This window comes from Pelophylax lessonae (assembly GCF_965119305.1).
Source record: "Pelophylax lessonae genome assembly, chromosome: 5".
In the NCBI taxonomy this organism is placed as follows: domain Eukaryota; kingdom Metazoa; phylum Chordata; class Amphibia; order Anura; family Ranidae; genus Pelophylax; species Pelophylax lessonae.
The window spans coordinates 173118978-173132566 of NC_138772.1; the positions used below are offsets into that span (position 1 = coordinate 173118978).

At 44.1% G+C, this 13589-nt stretch overlaps 1 protein-coding gene across 1 annotated transcript in view; it reads left to right on the forward strand.

Annotated features, from left to right (window-relative positions):
• The window catches only part of NEK11 (NIMA related kinase 11), a 385800-nt gene that overhangs the window by 90133 nt on the left and 282078 nt on the right, over window positions 1-13589 (forward strand). The window contains exon 2 of the mRNA XM_082258375.1: window positions 8673-8838. Coding sequence (XP_082114501.1) covers window positions 8673-8838 — 166 coding nt within the window. The remainder of the gene's footprint in view (window positions 1-8672; window positions 8839-13589) is intronic.

Genomic DNA, 13589 nt, shown 5'->3' on the forward strand with positions numbered 1-13589 from the left:
TGAATGACCAGTCGCGGTGCATAGGCACATGTTTGTGGTGCCTAAGCGTTTTTTCCCTTCGCTATCCAAATTTGGGGGCGGGGGACAAACGTTGAACGGTGTCCCCAAAAGTATGGATCACGTTGGGTTTAGGCTGTATAAGTCCACTTTGATGCCAGTAGAGAGCAGATGGGCGTGTGGAAGCACTCGCCCGCCACGTTTCTCTGGTGGAGGTTTCCCTGTTAAACCCTGTTTTTTTGCCTCAGTGATGGCCTATCAGGCTCTCGCGGCATGATCCAAGGTGCTTCGCAGCACTCTGGTGGCGAAGTCGACCTTTCCACCTGCCCTTGCCATGGTGGATTGCACCCAGACTGGGATGTCCTGGTGCGACGCAGCCTTGGACGAGGCCCCGTTGGTCACCCTGTTGTCCACGATAGGGGTCGCACTCCTCTGCATTACCTATTTGAAGAGCTGGTCTACTGACCACGCATCCAAAAAGACTGAGGTCCCCTATGTGGGGGGGGAGGTCATCTTTTTGGGGAAAACTCTAGATGAGTTAATTAAGGGGCTCACTGGTAGGTAAGAGTACTCTATTGCCCCAGGTCTCTAAGGGTAAGCCCCCCCGCACGCGGCGTGGGCCCTCCTTCAAGACTCAACGTAATTCCTTTCGTGCCTTGGGATGCAGGAGAAGGGTAGACCCTTCCAACCTCCCGGTGGCCACAAGAAGCCATGGACGGGTAAGCCAAAAGCCGGCCAGTCCTGAAGGGACGACCTCACCCGTTGTCGGGGTAGGGGGACGTCTGCGTTGCTTCGGGAGCCCTGGTTGTCCGGCATTCAGGACAGGTGGGTTCACGAGCGGATTCGTTCAGGGTACAGGATCAAGTTCGATCTCGCCCCGCAGACAGGTTCTTTCCGTCCAATCTCCAGCTGTTCCCCGATCGTCTCGGGGATCTTATGGGGGCAGTGCACGATATGCTTGCCCAAGGAGTCTTTGTACCCGTTCCTCCATGGGATAATTTTCGCGGGTTTTACTCCAACCTGTTCACGGTGCCCAGAAAAGAAGGCACGGTGTGTCCGATTCTGGATTTGAAGTCTCTGAACCGCTTTGTGCGGGTACAGAGATTCAGGATGGACTCCATCCAGTCGGTGGTGGCATCGTTGAGGCCCGGGGTCTTCCTGGCTTCCATGGACTTGCAGAATGCGTATCTACACATCCCTATTTTCGAGGGTCATCAGTGATATCTCCGCTTCACGGTGGCTGGGGAGCACTTCCAGCTTGTGGCGTCACCTTTCGGTCTCGCTTTTGTTCCCAGGTTTTCCACCAAGGTATTGGCTCCGGTTCTAGCCTTGCTGCGTTTACGGGGCATTGTGATCCTCGACTACTTTTTGTTAAGGTTGAGCTCATGTGTGACCTTGGCAAGCGCTCTGGTCGTGTCGGTTCAGACACTCCAGGAGTTTGGGTGGACCATCAATTTTCAGAAGTCGGCTCAGACTCCCTCAACTCGTCTTCAGTACCTAGGGATGGTCCTGGACTCTGCTCAAGCTCGGGTCTTCCTTCCGGAGGACAAACTCGGGACTCTGCGGGATGAGATCAGGTATTTCAGGGACAATGATCTCTCCTCCTTGCGGAGTCTGTTTGACAGTCTGATTCTCTATTTGTTCTTCCTGAGGGACCTCGGAAGGCATCGGCCGCCTCCGCGGCGACCTTTTCTAAGTGGATCAGACCTATGCTATTAAGGGTAGGTAAAAAGGCCTGTTATACTCGAGCCGTTAGTGCCTCTTGGGCTTTTCGCCATCAGGCTTCTGTGGCTCAGGGGTGCAAGACGGCGACTTGGCCGTCCGTGCGTGCTTTCACAAACTTCATGTTTTTGGCATCTTCGGATACTTCCTTTGGCCGCACAGTTTTGAGTTGTTTTCAGGGGACATTATTTTTACTGTCCCTCCTTCTTGGGGTGTTTTTTTGTTATTCTGGGTTTGTTTCCAGTTTTTTCCTGTGGGCTCAGGTTGTTACTGGCCCGGCTGTTTGGGTTACCTTCTGAGTTGGTTCCGTTGTTTTCCCACCCCTCATACCTGCACTGCTTTGGGACGTCCAATTAGAGAAGGCTAATACCATCGGATGGCGACTGTCAGAGGATGTAAGAGAAAATATAATTTTTGTAAGAACTTACCGTCCTTTGACAGTCGCCGCCCCCGCCCCTCTGTTTTTTTTTTTTTTGATCTGGAGGTTGTTGCCTTCCTGTACTGCTTGCTACAACCTGAGGCCATCTAATGCCATTGGGCGGCGATTGTCAGAGGACTCAGAGAAAAGAATTTTACGGTAAGTTCTTACAAAAATTATATTTTCTCTTACGTCCTCTGACAGTCGCCATCCGATGGTATTAGCCTTCACTAATGGGACGTCCCAAAGCAGTGCAGGTATGAGGGGTGGGAAAACAACGGAAAATTATATTTTTTCATCTGTGTGCAGGATCGGATCAGTAAGATCGCATAAAAACTGTCAGGCAGTTCGTTATCATCCGATCTCCCATAGAGGAGAGCGGGACTCTGACAGCTCCGTCTCTGTAAAGTAAGCGGAGACAGACCTATCATCTGCCTGCTCAGCGGGGATCGATCCCTCTCAACAAAACGGAGTCTGTTGTGGCCTTAGGGTTCTTTCACACAGGCTTTCTGCCCGGCGGACCCTGTTTTGCTCAGCGGGCATCGATCCGCCGATCCCTGCTGAGCAGGCGGATGACAGGTCTGTCTCCGCTTACTTTGCAGAGACAGACCTGTCAGAGCCCCGCATGTCCGTTTTCATCTGATCTTATATAATCCAATTCTCCATCTGGATTTCATGGACAGGATCGGATCGGATGGCAGCGGGTGTCGGCAGAGATATCACCGCTGACATCCGCTGCATGGAGCATCTGATCAGGCCCGCCAGAAAAACTGACAGACGGACCTTATCGGAAAGCCAGTGTGAAAGGGCCCTTAGTAAATCAACCTTATAGGCGTTTAGAGGCAGAAAAAACCCACAATCAGTGCGTTCAGGAGCAGCGGTAGTTTTACGGCGGCAGGTTGGCTCTGTCCTGCGAAACGACATACATGTACATCGCTTCGCAGGACTGCTAGTGGGGGGTGCAGGCGCACACCGATTGGCTACAGGGGGAGCCAATCAGCAGGACTGGTGGTCGTAATTGCCGCTGGGCACCCGCGATCGCTCCCCGTGGAGACAGAACGGCGGTGTGCCATTGTAAACATGGCAGACCGCTGTTCTGTCAGTTATGAACACAGGGATCGTGTGTTCCTCTTATTTAGGAACACAGGTCTCTGTGTTCATGCAGCAAGCCCATCCCCCTACAGTTAGAAAGCATCCCCTAGGACCATATTTAATCCTTTGATCGTCCCTTGTATGAACCCCCTCCCTGCCAGTGTCATTACTACAGTAACAGTTCATATGTTTAGCCCTGATTACTGTAGTAAAGTCACTGATCCCCCCATAAATGTAAAAAATGTTAGGTGTCCGATCTGTCCGCCGCAATGTCGCAGCCCTGCCAAAAATAGCTGATCGCCGCCATTACTAGTAAAAAATAAATAAATAAATAAAAATTACATAAATCTTCCCCCTAGTTTGTAGACGCGATAACTTTTGCGCAAAACCAATCAATATTTATTGGGATTGGGATTTTTTTCACCAGAAATATGTTGCAGAACACAAATTGGCCTAAAATGATGAAAACATTTTATTTTTATTTTTTTTTTTTTATTGGGAAGGTTATATAGCAGAAAGTAAAAAAAAAATCTTTCAGAATTGTTGCGCTTTTTTTTTGTTTATAGTGCCAAAAATAAAAATCGCAGAGGTGATCAAATACCACCAAAAGAAAGCTCTATTTGTGGGAAAGAAAGGACATCAATTTTATTTGGGCACAATATCGCAAGACCGCGCAATTGTCAGTTAAAATACCGTACGTGAACACAACGTCAAATTTTTATTTAATTAGTACAGTTTTCGTCCGAAAAAAATCATAAGAGAAAGACTCAGAAAGACTCATGCTCAGAAACGAAAGAACACATACAAAACAATAACATCACTTCTGGAGTTGAATTCTGTCATGCGAGAATTTTCATATGAAAGTAACCTCTTCACTTTCCATATGAGACTAGTATGCAACAAAAAACGGACGAAAGATCGTCCAATAATCTGATCGTGTGTACGAGGCTTTATTTTTTGGCAGTAGATATTTGTATCAGATTTTCAGGTCATGTAGTAGTAAATCTAGGCAGTGGGTGGGGCTGAAAAGGTAAAAGAAGGAACCTTATGGTGTCTCTTGTGATCAAATTAGAAGATAGTAGGTGATTAAGCCCCATGGGTTGGCTGGCACACTAAGTGGTTAGCACTTCAGCCTAGCAGCAATAGGGTCGTTGGTTCAAATCCCAACCACAGCACTACCTGCCTGGAGTTTGCATGTTCTCCTTGTGCCTGTGTGGGTTTCCTTCAGGTACTCTGGTTTCCTCCCACACTCCAAAGACATGCTGGTGGATGCATGAATATGAGTTAGGGACCTTAGATTGTAAGCTGCTTGAAAGCAGGAACTGATATAAATATACAATATATATGTAAAGGCAGGGCTCGACAATCCCCGGGCGCCAGGTCGCATTTGCGACTAGAATTAGCGACCTGGCGCCTGGGGGTGCCCTGCAGAAGGTGTCCTGTCATTTTTGCCCGGACTTCCGCGCACGGAGTGCACGGACTTCCGGGCCGTCCAAAAATTGAGGCCCCAGCTTTTCGGCCTACTTGAGATGACAGGCTTCCAATGGGGAACTGGCGCCCTCTTGTGGAGGCCGGGAGTAATGACTGTTTCCACTGCCTTTTTGTTCTCAATTCATTCATTACCATCTCCCTGTCCAGTTAGTTACCTTTGACAGGGAGTGTGGTTATTATTATTTAATTTATTTTTTAAATGTAAAAAAAAAAATAATATTTTTTTCTTTTTTTTTAATTATTAAAAAAAAATTCTTTTTTTTCCAATTATTAAAATATATATATATATATATATATATATATATCCTTTTTTTTTTTTCCTCATCGCCATGCCACAGCCGAAGGCCCCTTTCACACGGGCTGTCTGATCAGGTCCGCCTGTCAGTTTTTCAGGCAGACCTGATCGGACCCTTGATTCTCCTCTATGGAGCAGTAATCTGCCGCCATCTGATCCTGTCCACCAAAAGCAGACGGATGGTGGTTCTATTTTCTATCCATCCCGTGGATCGGATCAGATGGCATCGGATGGAAAGAGACAGACAGTCTGTTTTCATCCAATTGTGCTATAGAGGAGAGTGGGGTTCTAGTCGTATTTATGTGTAAATTTAGTATCCGTTTTATTAAATAAAGCTTGGTTGTTAGTTTAAAAAAAAAAAAAACTGGCTCCTAACTTTTTTAGCTGGCTCCTAGATTTCAGGAAAATTTGTCAAGCCCTGTGTAAAGGGTTACGTAAATTGATGGCACTATATAAGTACCGAAAACCAGTAAATGGGTAGGGCGAAACATGTTAGAGGAGTGTATTCAGGAGGAGCTTAGGCTTCACTTTTCTGTATAGTGGCTGGGCTTCAATGTGCGGCATTCCTGCCTTCTAATTTGCTTCTGCCAGCCTGGATGAGCTTGTTTGATCCGTTTTGCGCTTTGGGCTGCAGGGGGAGACTTTGTAGTGCTTTGGGCAGCATTCAAATTTCTTAGCATATGGGTCTTTTGTAATCCAGTTATAATATTTTTCTGGGTCTGCACTGAATACAATTAGACTTTAAATGTTCTTTAAACATACACGTAAAAATGCATTAAAAAATGTAAAAAAAATGTACATTATTAAAACATGAAAATGTGAGCCTAGCCTTGGTACATTTTTTTTTTGGCCAATTTTCCAGCTGACTTATCTTACTTTGCAATACTATTGACCTTTACTCTATGCTGGTTTCCCAAATGAGCTATTTTAGAATGAGAAAAGACTTGTAAATATTTAAATGAGTGTGTGCTATTCACCACCTGGGAAGATTGTTCAGTCTCCCTGGGTGTTATATAAAGCCGCACTGCTGGCTCTTCCTTTGCTTCAAAACGATAACGGAACAATAGAAAAACAGTATCTCATATATGAATTATAATTCCATTTTATACTATTTAAAGACCAATTTTCTTCACACGTCCACAATAAATGTATTATGTATGTCCTTACATAATAGTTATTCATTTAACCTCTGTATTGTTGCTAGGTATGTCTTGTTTCCGTAAACCTTTTTGTTCATAAAGAAAATTCTGTACCATAATTGTTGAAAGTGATATTAAATCAATTTATATTTCTGGGATGATACAAGTTCTAAACCTCCACTTAAAGTCCTTTGATTTTAATGTGGTATCTAAAAACATTGACATGCCATAATATAATTCATTCTATTGCTGGTATAATACACCAATTTAATTTTAAGAACCCAAGGTTTCTTAAAGTACAACTAAACCGAAAGAACAAACATGTAATATAGACTTGTCAGCCCTTAGTAGTGGCTGCATTGGTTTTATTTTTATTTTTTTTACCCTGCAAGTGTTTAATCATAAACATTTTTTTACAGATAATGAAAAAAATATATTTAAAGCAGAAACTATTTTTTTTTTCAATAGATAGGAGCTTTTATTTTAGTTATCATTTATTTTTTTAGCAGAAGGGATTTTGCATGTCTCCCCTAGCAATTTTTAAAATAATGTAATTGCCACTGCTTCTAAAAGATATGGGGAATGCAGCCAGGGACTTGAAACCCAAAAGATGCAGCAGAGAATATAATGGTGGACAAAGTGGCAAGGGACAGCTTTGATATCACTGGGTTCAAAACACCTCTGCTTTGACATGAGACATTAATCAAAATTTTAAAATTCAATTTACCAAAACCATTATAATTTTTCTTTTAGCTACGTCTCATTGTATATAGTTGAGAGAGACAAATATTGTCTGTTAAAAATGGTAACCATATGTATTACTCTATCTGTTACTTTTGATAGCCAAAGCTCCTATGCAGGTTTGACGGCTGTCATTGCCTGCTTCGTGGACTAAAGCAAGCCATAGATTATGCCTTTTTCTTGACTTCAACCACAGGTTGAAGGCAAGAAAATTGCTTGATTCCTCCATCAACACATTTAGTGTTGATGGGGGAATCCTCCCCACTGCGCTATTGAATTTTGACAGTGGGGGGTTTCCCTTGCCGTCAGAATGCAATGATCACTGCTGTTGACTAAAAACTGGACAAACTGGTTGTACTAAAGTTAATCAATAGATCGACTTCAGTACAACCAGCCTACCCATAGGTCGATTGAAATTTTTCTAGTTCCTGCTGAATGGCCAGCCTAACTCTAAAAAGGGGGTTGCATTGTACTTGATACAAGAAACATTAACATAAACCTGAATCTCAACCTACCTTCAGTTGTACAGGTTCCTCTCCTGTGCTGCAATAGCTTGCTCTGAATTCACTGAACATTGTGCGGCAACAAGTCAAATGGAGCCTGACTCATTTCCTGGCTGGATGATGTCCAGTATCATCTAGCACTTTGCACCCCAGCTTAACTGTCCTTCAATCACTGGATTTCAGTTATTTATAGGGGTTGTAAAGCCAGGTGCTTTTTTATCTTAATGCATTCTATGCATTAAAATAAAAAGCCTTCTGTGTACAGCAGCCCCCCCCCTCAGCCCCCCTAATACTTAACTGAGCCCCATCTCTATCCAGCAAAGTACATGAATGCCACAACCATCCTACTTGGTTACATCCGCTGCTGTCAATCAAAGTCAGTTAGCCAATCAGGAGAGAAAAGGGGCGGACCGAACTGCAGCTCCCTGTCTGAATGGACAAAGGGAGCTGCATCTCAGGTCTGGTACCCCCACACCCCCATAGCAAGCTGCTTGCTGTGGGGGGCACTCGACAGGAGGAAAGGGCCTGGAGTACCATCGAGGGTCCCAAGAAGAGGAAGATCTGGGCTGCTTTGTGCAAAACCACTACACAGAGCAGCTTATTATAACATGTTTGTTATTTTTATTAGAAAAAAAAACAAAAAAACCTTAAGGGTCCTTTCACACGGGCATTCCTCTCGGCGGACTCCATTTTGCGCAGCGGGGATCGATCCGCTGATCCCCGCAAAACAGGCGATTGACAGGTCCGTCTCCGCTTACTTTGCAGAGACAGACCTATCGGATCCCCGCTCTCCTCTATGGGAGATCGCATGAAAACGGACCGCATGTCCATTTTCATCCAATCCTATCCAACTCGATCCTCCAGACGGATGGAAAATAGGGTTTCCATCCGTCTGGATTTCACGGACAGAATCGGATGACAGCAGGTGTCGGCGGAGATGTCACTGCTGACATCCGCTGCTCCATAGGGGTGCATGGAGCTTCCAATCAGGTCCACATTAAAAACTGAGAGGCGGACCTGATCGAAAAGCCCGTGTAAAAAGGGGCTTTAGCATCACTTTAACTGAAGGCTCAGCATACCATTTTCTGGAGGATATGAACAGCTCCCTGACAACCTCCCCAGCCATGATCTCCCTAAAGCCAGATTTTAAAGCTCAATTGTCCATTAGGTGAACTACCACTTGGTAGTGGGATTATCTTGTTGCCAAACTGTTTTTAGAAATGAACTTTCAAATATTTTATCTGGTTTATCTGAAAATATATAATTTTTTACAGAAAAGTGCTGAAAGAAATAGCCGTTGGTGAGTTAAACCCAAATGAAACAGTTCAAGCTAACCTGGAAGCGCAACTCCTCTCCAAGCTAGACCACCCAGCCATTGTGAAGTTTCATTCAAGCTTTATAGAGAATGCAAGTTTCTGCATCATTACTGAGTATTGTGAGGTAAGGAAAAATCATACAATTCCAAGTGAAAATGATATATTCCAAGAAGTATAATGATATAAGAATATTATTCACTAATTCCGCCAGTTTAAGCAGTATTGGTGTTTTGTTTTGTAATTATATATCTGTTATGTAAGCCTATCAGGATGAAAAAATGGAAGCTGCCATTGCTGGTTTCTTTTGAGGCTCGGTTCACATGTATGCAATATGGATATGTTTTGAACTGCATCTAATTTGCTTGACATGTGAACATGCAGCCTTCCCTGTGGAGCTGGTTCATATACAGTGGGTACGGAAAGTATTCAGACCCCCTTAAATTTTTCACTCTTTGTTATATTGCAGCCATTTGCTAAAATCATTTAAGTTCATTCTTCTTCCTCATGAATGTACACATAGCACCCCATACTGACAGAAAAACACAGAATTGTTGACATTGTTGCAGATTTATTAAAAAAGAAAAACTGAAATATCACATGGTCCTAAGTATTCAGACCCTTTGCTCGGTATTTAGTAGAAGCCCCCTTTTGATCTAATACAGCCAGGAGTCTTTTTGGGAAAGATGCAACAAGTCTTTCACACCTGGATTTGGGGATCCTCTGCCATTCCTCCTTGCAGATTCTCTCCAGTTCTGTCAGGTTGGATGGTAAACGTTGGTGGACAGCCATATTTAGGTCTCTCCAGAGATGGTCAATTGGGTTTAAGTCAGGGCTCTGGCTGGGCCATTCAAGAACAGTCACGGAGTTGTTGTGAAGCCACTCCTTCGTTATTTTAGCTGTGTGCTTAGGGTCATTGTCTTGTTGGAAGGTAAACCTTCGGCCCAGTCTGAGGTCCAGAGCACTCTGGAGAAGGTTTTTGTCCAGGATATCCCTGTACTTGGCCGCATTCATCTTTCCCTCGATGGCAACCAGTCGTCCTGTCCCTGCAGCTGAAAAACACCCCCACAGCATGATGCTGCCACCACCATGCTTCACTGTTGGGACTGTATTGGACCGGTGATGAGCAGTGCCTGGTTTTCTCCACTCATACCGCTTAGAATTAAGGCCAAAAAGTTCTATTTTGGTCTCATCAGACCAGAGAATCTTATTTCTCACCACCTTGGAGTCCTTCAGGTGTTTTTTTAGCAAACTCCATGCGGGCTTTCATGTGTCTTACACTGAGGAGAGGCTTCCGTCGGGCCACTCTGCCATAAAGCCCCGACTGGTGGAGGGCTGCAGTGATGGTTGACTTTCTACAACTTTCTCCCATCTCCTGACTGCATCTCTGGAGCTCAGCCACAGTGATCTTTGGGTTCTTCTTTACCTCTCTCACCAAGGCTCTTCTCCCCCGATAGCTCAGTTTGGCCGGACGGCCAGCTCTAGGAAGGGTTCTGATCATCCCAAACGTCTTCCATTTGAGGATTATGGAGGCCACTGTGCTCTTAGGAACCTTAAGTGCAGCAGAAATCTTTTTGTAACCTTGGCCAGAACTGTGCCTTGCCCCAATTCTGTCTCTGAGCTCTTCAGGCAGTTCCTTTGACCTCATGATTCTCATTTTCTCTGACATGCATTGTGATCTGGAAGGTCTTATATAGACAGGTGTGTGGCTTTCCTAATCAAGTCCAATCAGTATAATCAAACACAGCTGGACTCAAATGAAGGTGTAGAACCATCTCAAGGATGATCAGAATAAATGGAAAGCACCTGAGTTAAATATATGAGTGTCACAGCAAAGGGTCTGAATACTTAGGACCATGTGATATTTCAATTTTTCTTTTTTAATAAATCTGCAACAATGTCAACAATTCTGTGTTTTTCTGTCAGTATGGGGTGCCATGTGTACATTTATGAGGAAGAAGAATGAACCTAAATGATTTTAGCAAATGGCTGCAATATAACAAAGAGTGAAAAATTTAAGGGGGTCTGAATACTTTCCGTACCCACTGTATCTACAGGCCGGCCGCGGTGCGTTTTTAAGTATGGTTCAGGTGCGATTGAAGTAAAAATTTGCTCTTGAATCAGTGAACAAAACGGCACCAGACTCCTTTTAAAATTGCAGTGAAACCGCGGCTGGACTGCTGAGTCACTAATCCTGACAAATGCAGACAAATTCCAGAACTGCAAAGATATTCACTTGACCTACCTACTAATGAGGGCACAAGCCTGTGTGTTTACCAACATGCAATATCATATGACTTCAGATACAAAAATGATCAAGTACTTACTGTATATGTAAGTTTTAGGGCTCCACAAGCTTTGCCATTTTAAATTGTTAAAATGTAACAATTTGAAGATAATAACCGGCTCCTGACCGGCCGCCACCGATTTACAGTGGCAGTGCGGCTCTCCTGCGCGAAACGACATATACCTACGTCGGTCGCGCGCCGGGAGCTAGGGTGGCGAGCGTGCCCCGCTGGCGGCGCACTCCCACCCCCACCCGGCAGCGGGGACTCCGATGCACGGGGCAGGTGGCTCCGATTGCCGCCTGACACTCGCGATCGCTCCCCGGTGAGAGAGAAGAACAGTCAGCTGTTGTAAACACAGCTGACCGTTCTTCTCCCTGGAATGATCACAGAGCTCCTGTGATCCTTCTATATAGGATCACAGGTCTCTATGATCATTTCACAAGCCATGCCCCCCACAGTTAAAATCACTCCCCTAGGCTCACATTTAACCCCTTGATCACCCACAGTGTTAACGCCTTTCCTGCCAGTGTCATTATTACAGTACCAGTGCATATTTTTAGCACTGATTACTGTAATAATGTCACTGGTCCCCCCAAAAGTGTCAAAAATGTCAGTTAGGGGTTTGATCTGTCTGCCGCAATGTCGCAGTCCTGCTAAAAATTGCAGATCGTTGCCATTACTAGTAAAAAAAAAAAAATATGACATAAATCTTTCCCGTAGTTCGAAGATACTATAACTTTTGCGCAAACCAATCAAAATGTGCTTATTGCTATTCTTTTTACCAAAAATATGTAGCAGAAAACAAATTGGCCTAAAATGTTAAAAAATTTTGATCTAAATTTTTTTTTTTTTAGAATGTTATACTGTATAGCAGAAAGTGAAAAATATAGGTTTCTTTTTTTTTTTTTTTTCAGAATTGTCACTATTTTTTTGTTTATAGCGCAATTAATAAAAATCGCAGAGGTGATCAAATACCACCAAAAGAAAGCTCTATTTGTGGGGAAAAAAAAGGACATCAATTTTATTTGGGTACATCGCAAAATATGGCCTGGTCATTAAGGGGGAAAATCTTCCGGTCCAGAAGTGGTTAAAAGTGTACTTTTAGCCTTTCAAAGAGGTTCTAGATTTGGCATAGATAAGTAACAACCATGCGTTTCTTGCAAGTGCTGACTCTATGAATGGTTGTTACAGCAATATTATTGAGCGTTGAAGGGGAACTGTAGTCATTCTAATGTTGTCAAGCAAGCTGCCATCTTAGCCTCTGTTTGATCTGCTTTTGCCATGGTGCTGCACAAGTGATCAGTTATGACAGTAGCTATTTGATGGCTTGACAGTTTGGTTGAGAGCTAATATAAGCACATTAGTAACTGTAGCAGTTATCATTCAAGGCATGCCTTGAATTTACAGTGTTTGGGAAACAGTTAAATCAGTGGGTTTGGCTCTGCTGTGAGGGGTTTATCGGTGAATGTTAATGTTTTACAAACCTTGGTGGTAATTAAAGTGAAACTTTAGGGCAAAATTGAAAATGGACAATAGGCAGCAATTTTAATGCAAAAGAGACATGCTTTGTCTCTTCTACATTAAAGTTACTTACCTTCCTAACAGTTAAGGACCTTTGATGGGGTCACTTTATGTATGTATGCTAGTATTGTGTTTTGCTGGTCTGTGGAAGCTGGATACTTTAGCCGATTGTCGACCAGCTGCTGTAGTTTTAATGTGGCGGGTCGACTTTGTCCCGCGAAACGACTTACCTGTACGCACGCCCATTGGCCACAGGGGGAGCCAATCAGTGGGTCCAGCGACCGCGATTGCCGCTGGGCACCAGTGATCGCTCCCCATGGAGACAGAACAGGGGTCTGCTGTTGTAAACATGGCAGACTGCTGTTCTCTCAGTTATGAACACAGGGAGCCTGTGTTCCGCTTATTTAGGAACACAGGTCTCTGTGTTGATGCAGCAAGCCCCCCCACAGTTAGAAAGCAGCTCCTTAGGGACACATTTACCCCTTCAATTGTCAGTGTCATTAGTACAGTAATAGTGCATATTTTTAGCACTGATTACTTTAATGGTTCCCCCAAAAGTGTTAAAAATGTCAGTTAGGTGCCCAATCTGTCCAGCGCAATGTCGCAGTCCCGCTAAAAATCGCTGATCACCGCCATCACTAGTAAAAAAAAAAAAAATAAAAGTAAATAAAAATGACATAAATCCTTCCACTAGTTCCCCCACTAACGCAGTGCCGTATCGCAAAAAAAAAGGCCTGGTCATTAAGCTGGTAAATCCTTTCCGGGCCAGAAGTGGTAAATAATGAATTTGCAAAAAAAGTTACTGACCTGCCTATCCACCCTTTTATAGTGAGCCGCACATGCGTAGCTCACTGTACAAATTTGACAATGCAGAATCTGAATGAATTCCCACGCATGCCAGTGATCAAGACTCAGAAGCAGCTAGGCGGGGAGCTTGGGGACACCGCATCGCTGGAGCTGAAGTGAGTATAGTTTGGCTTTAACAAAAAGTAGTGCAAGCACGAGTTTTCGCCACTCTTCTAAACATAAAAATCAGAGCAGATGCTGCTCCTAATCAACAAAAGGGGTG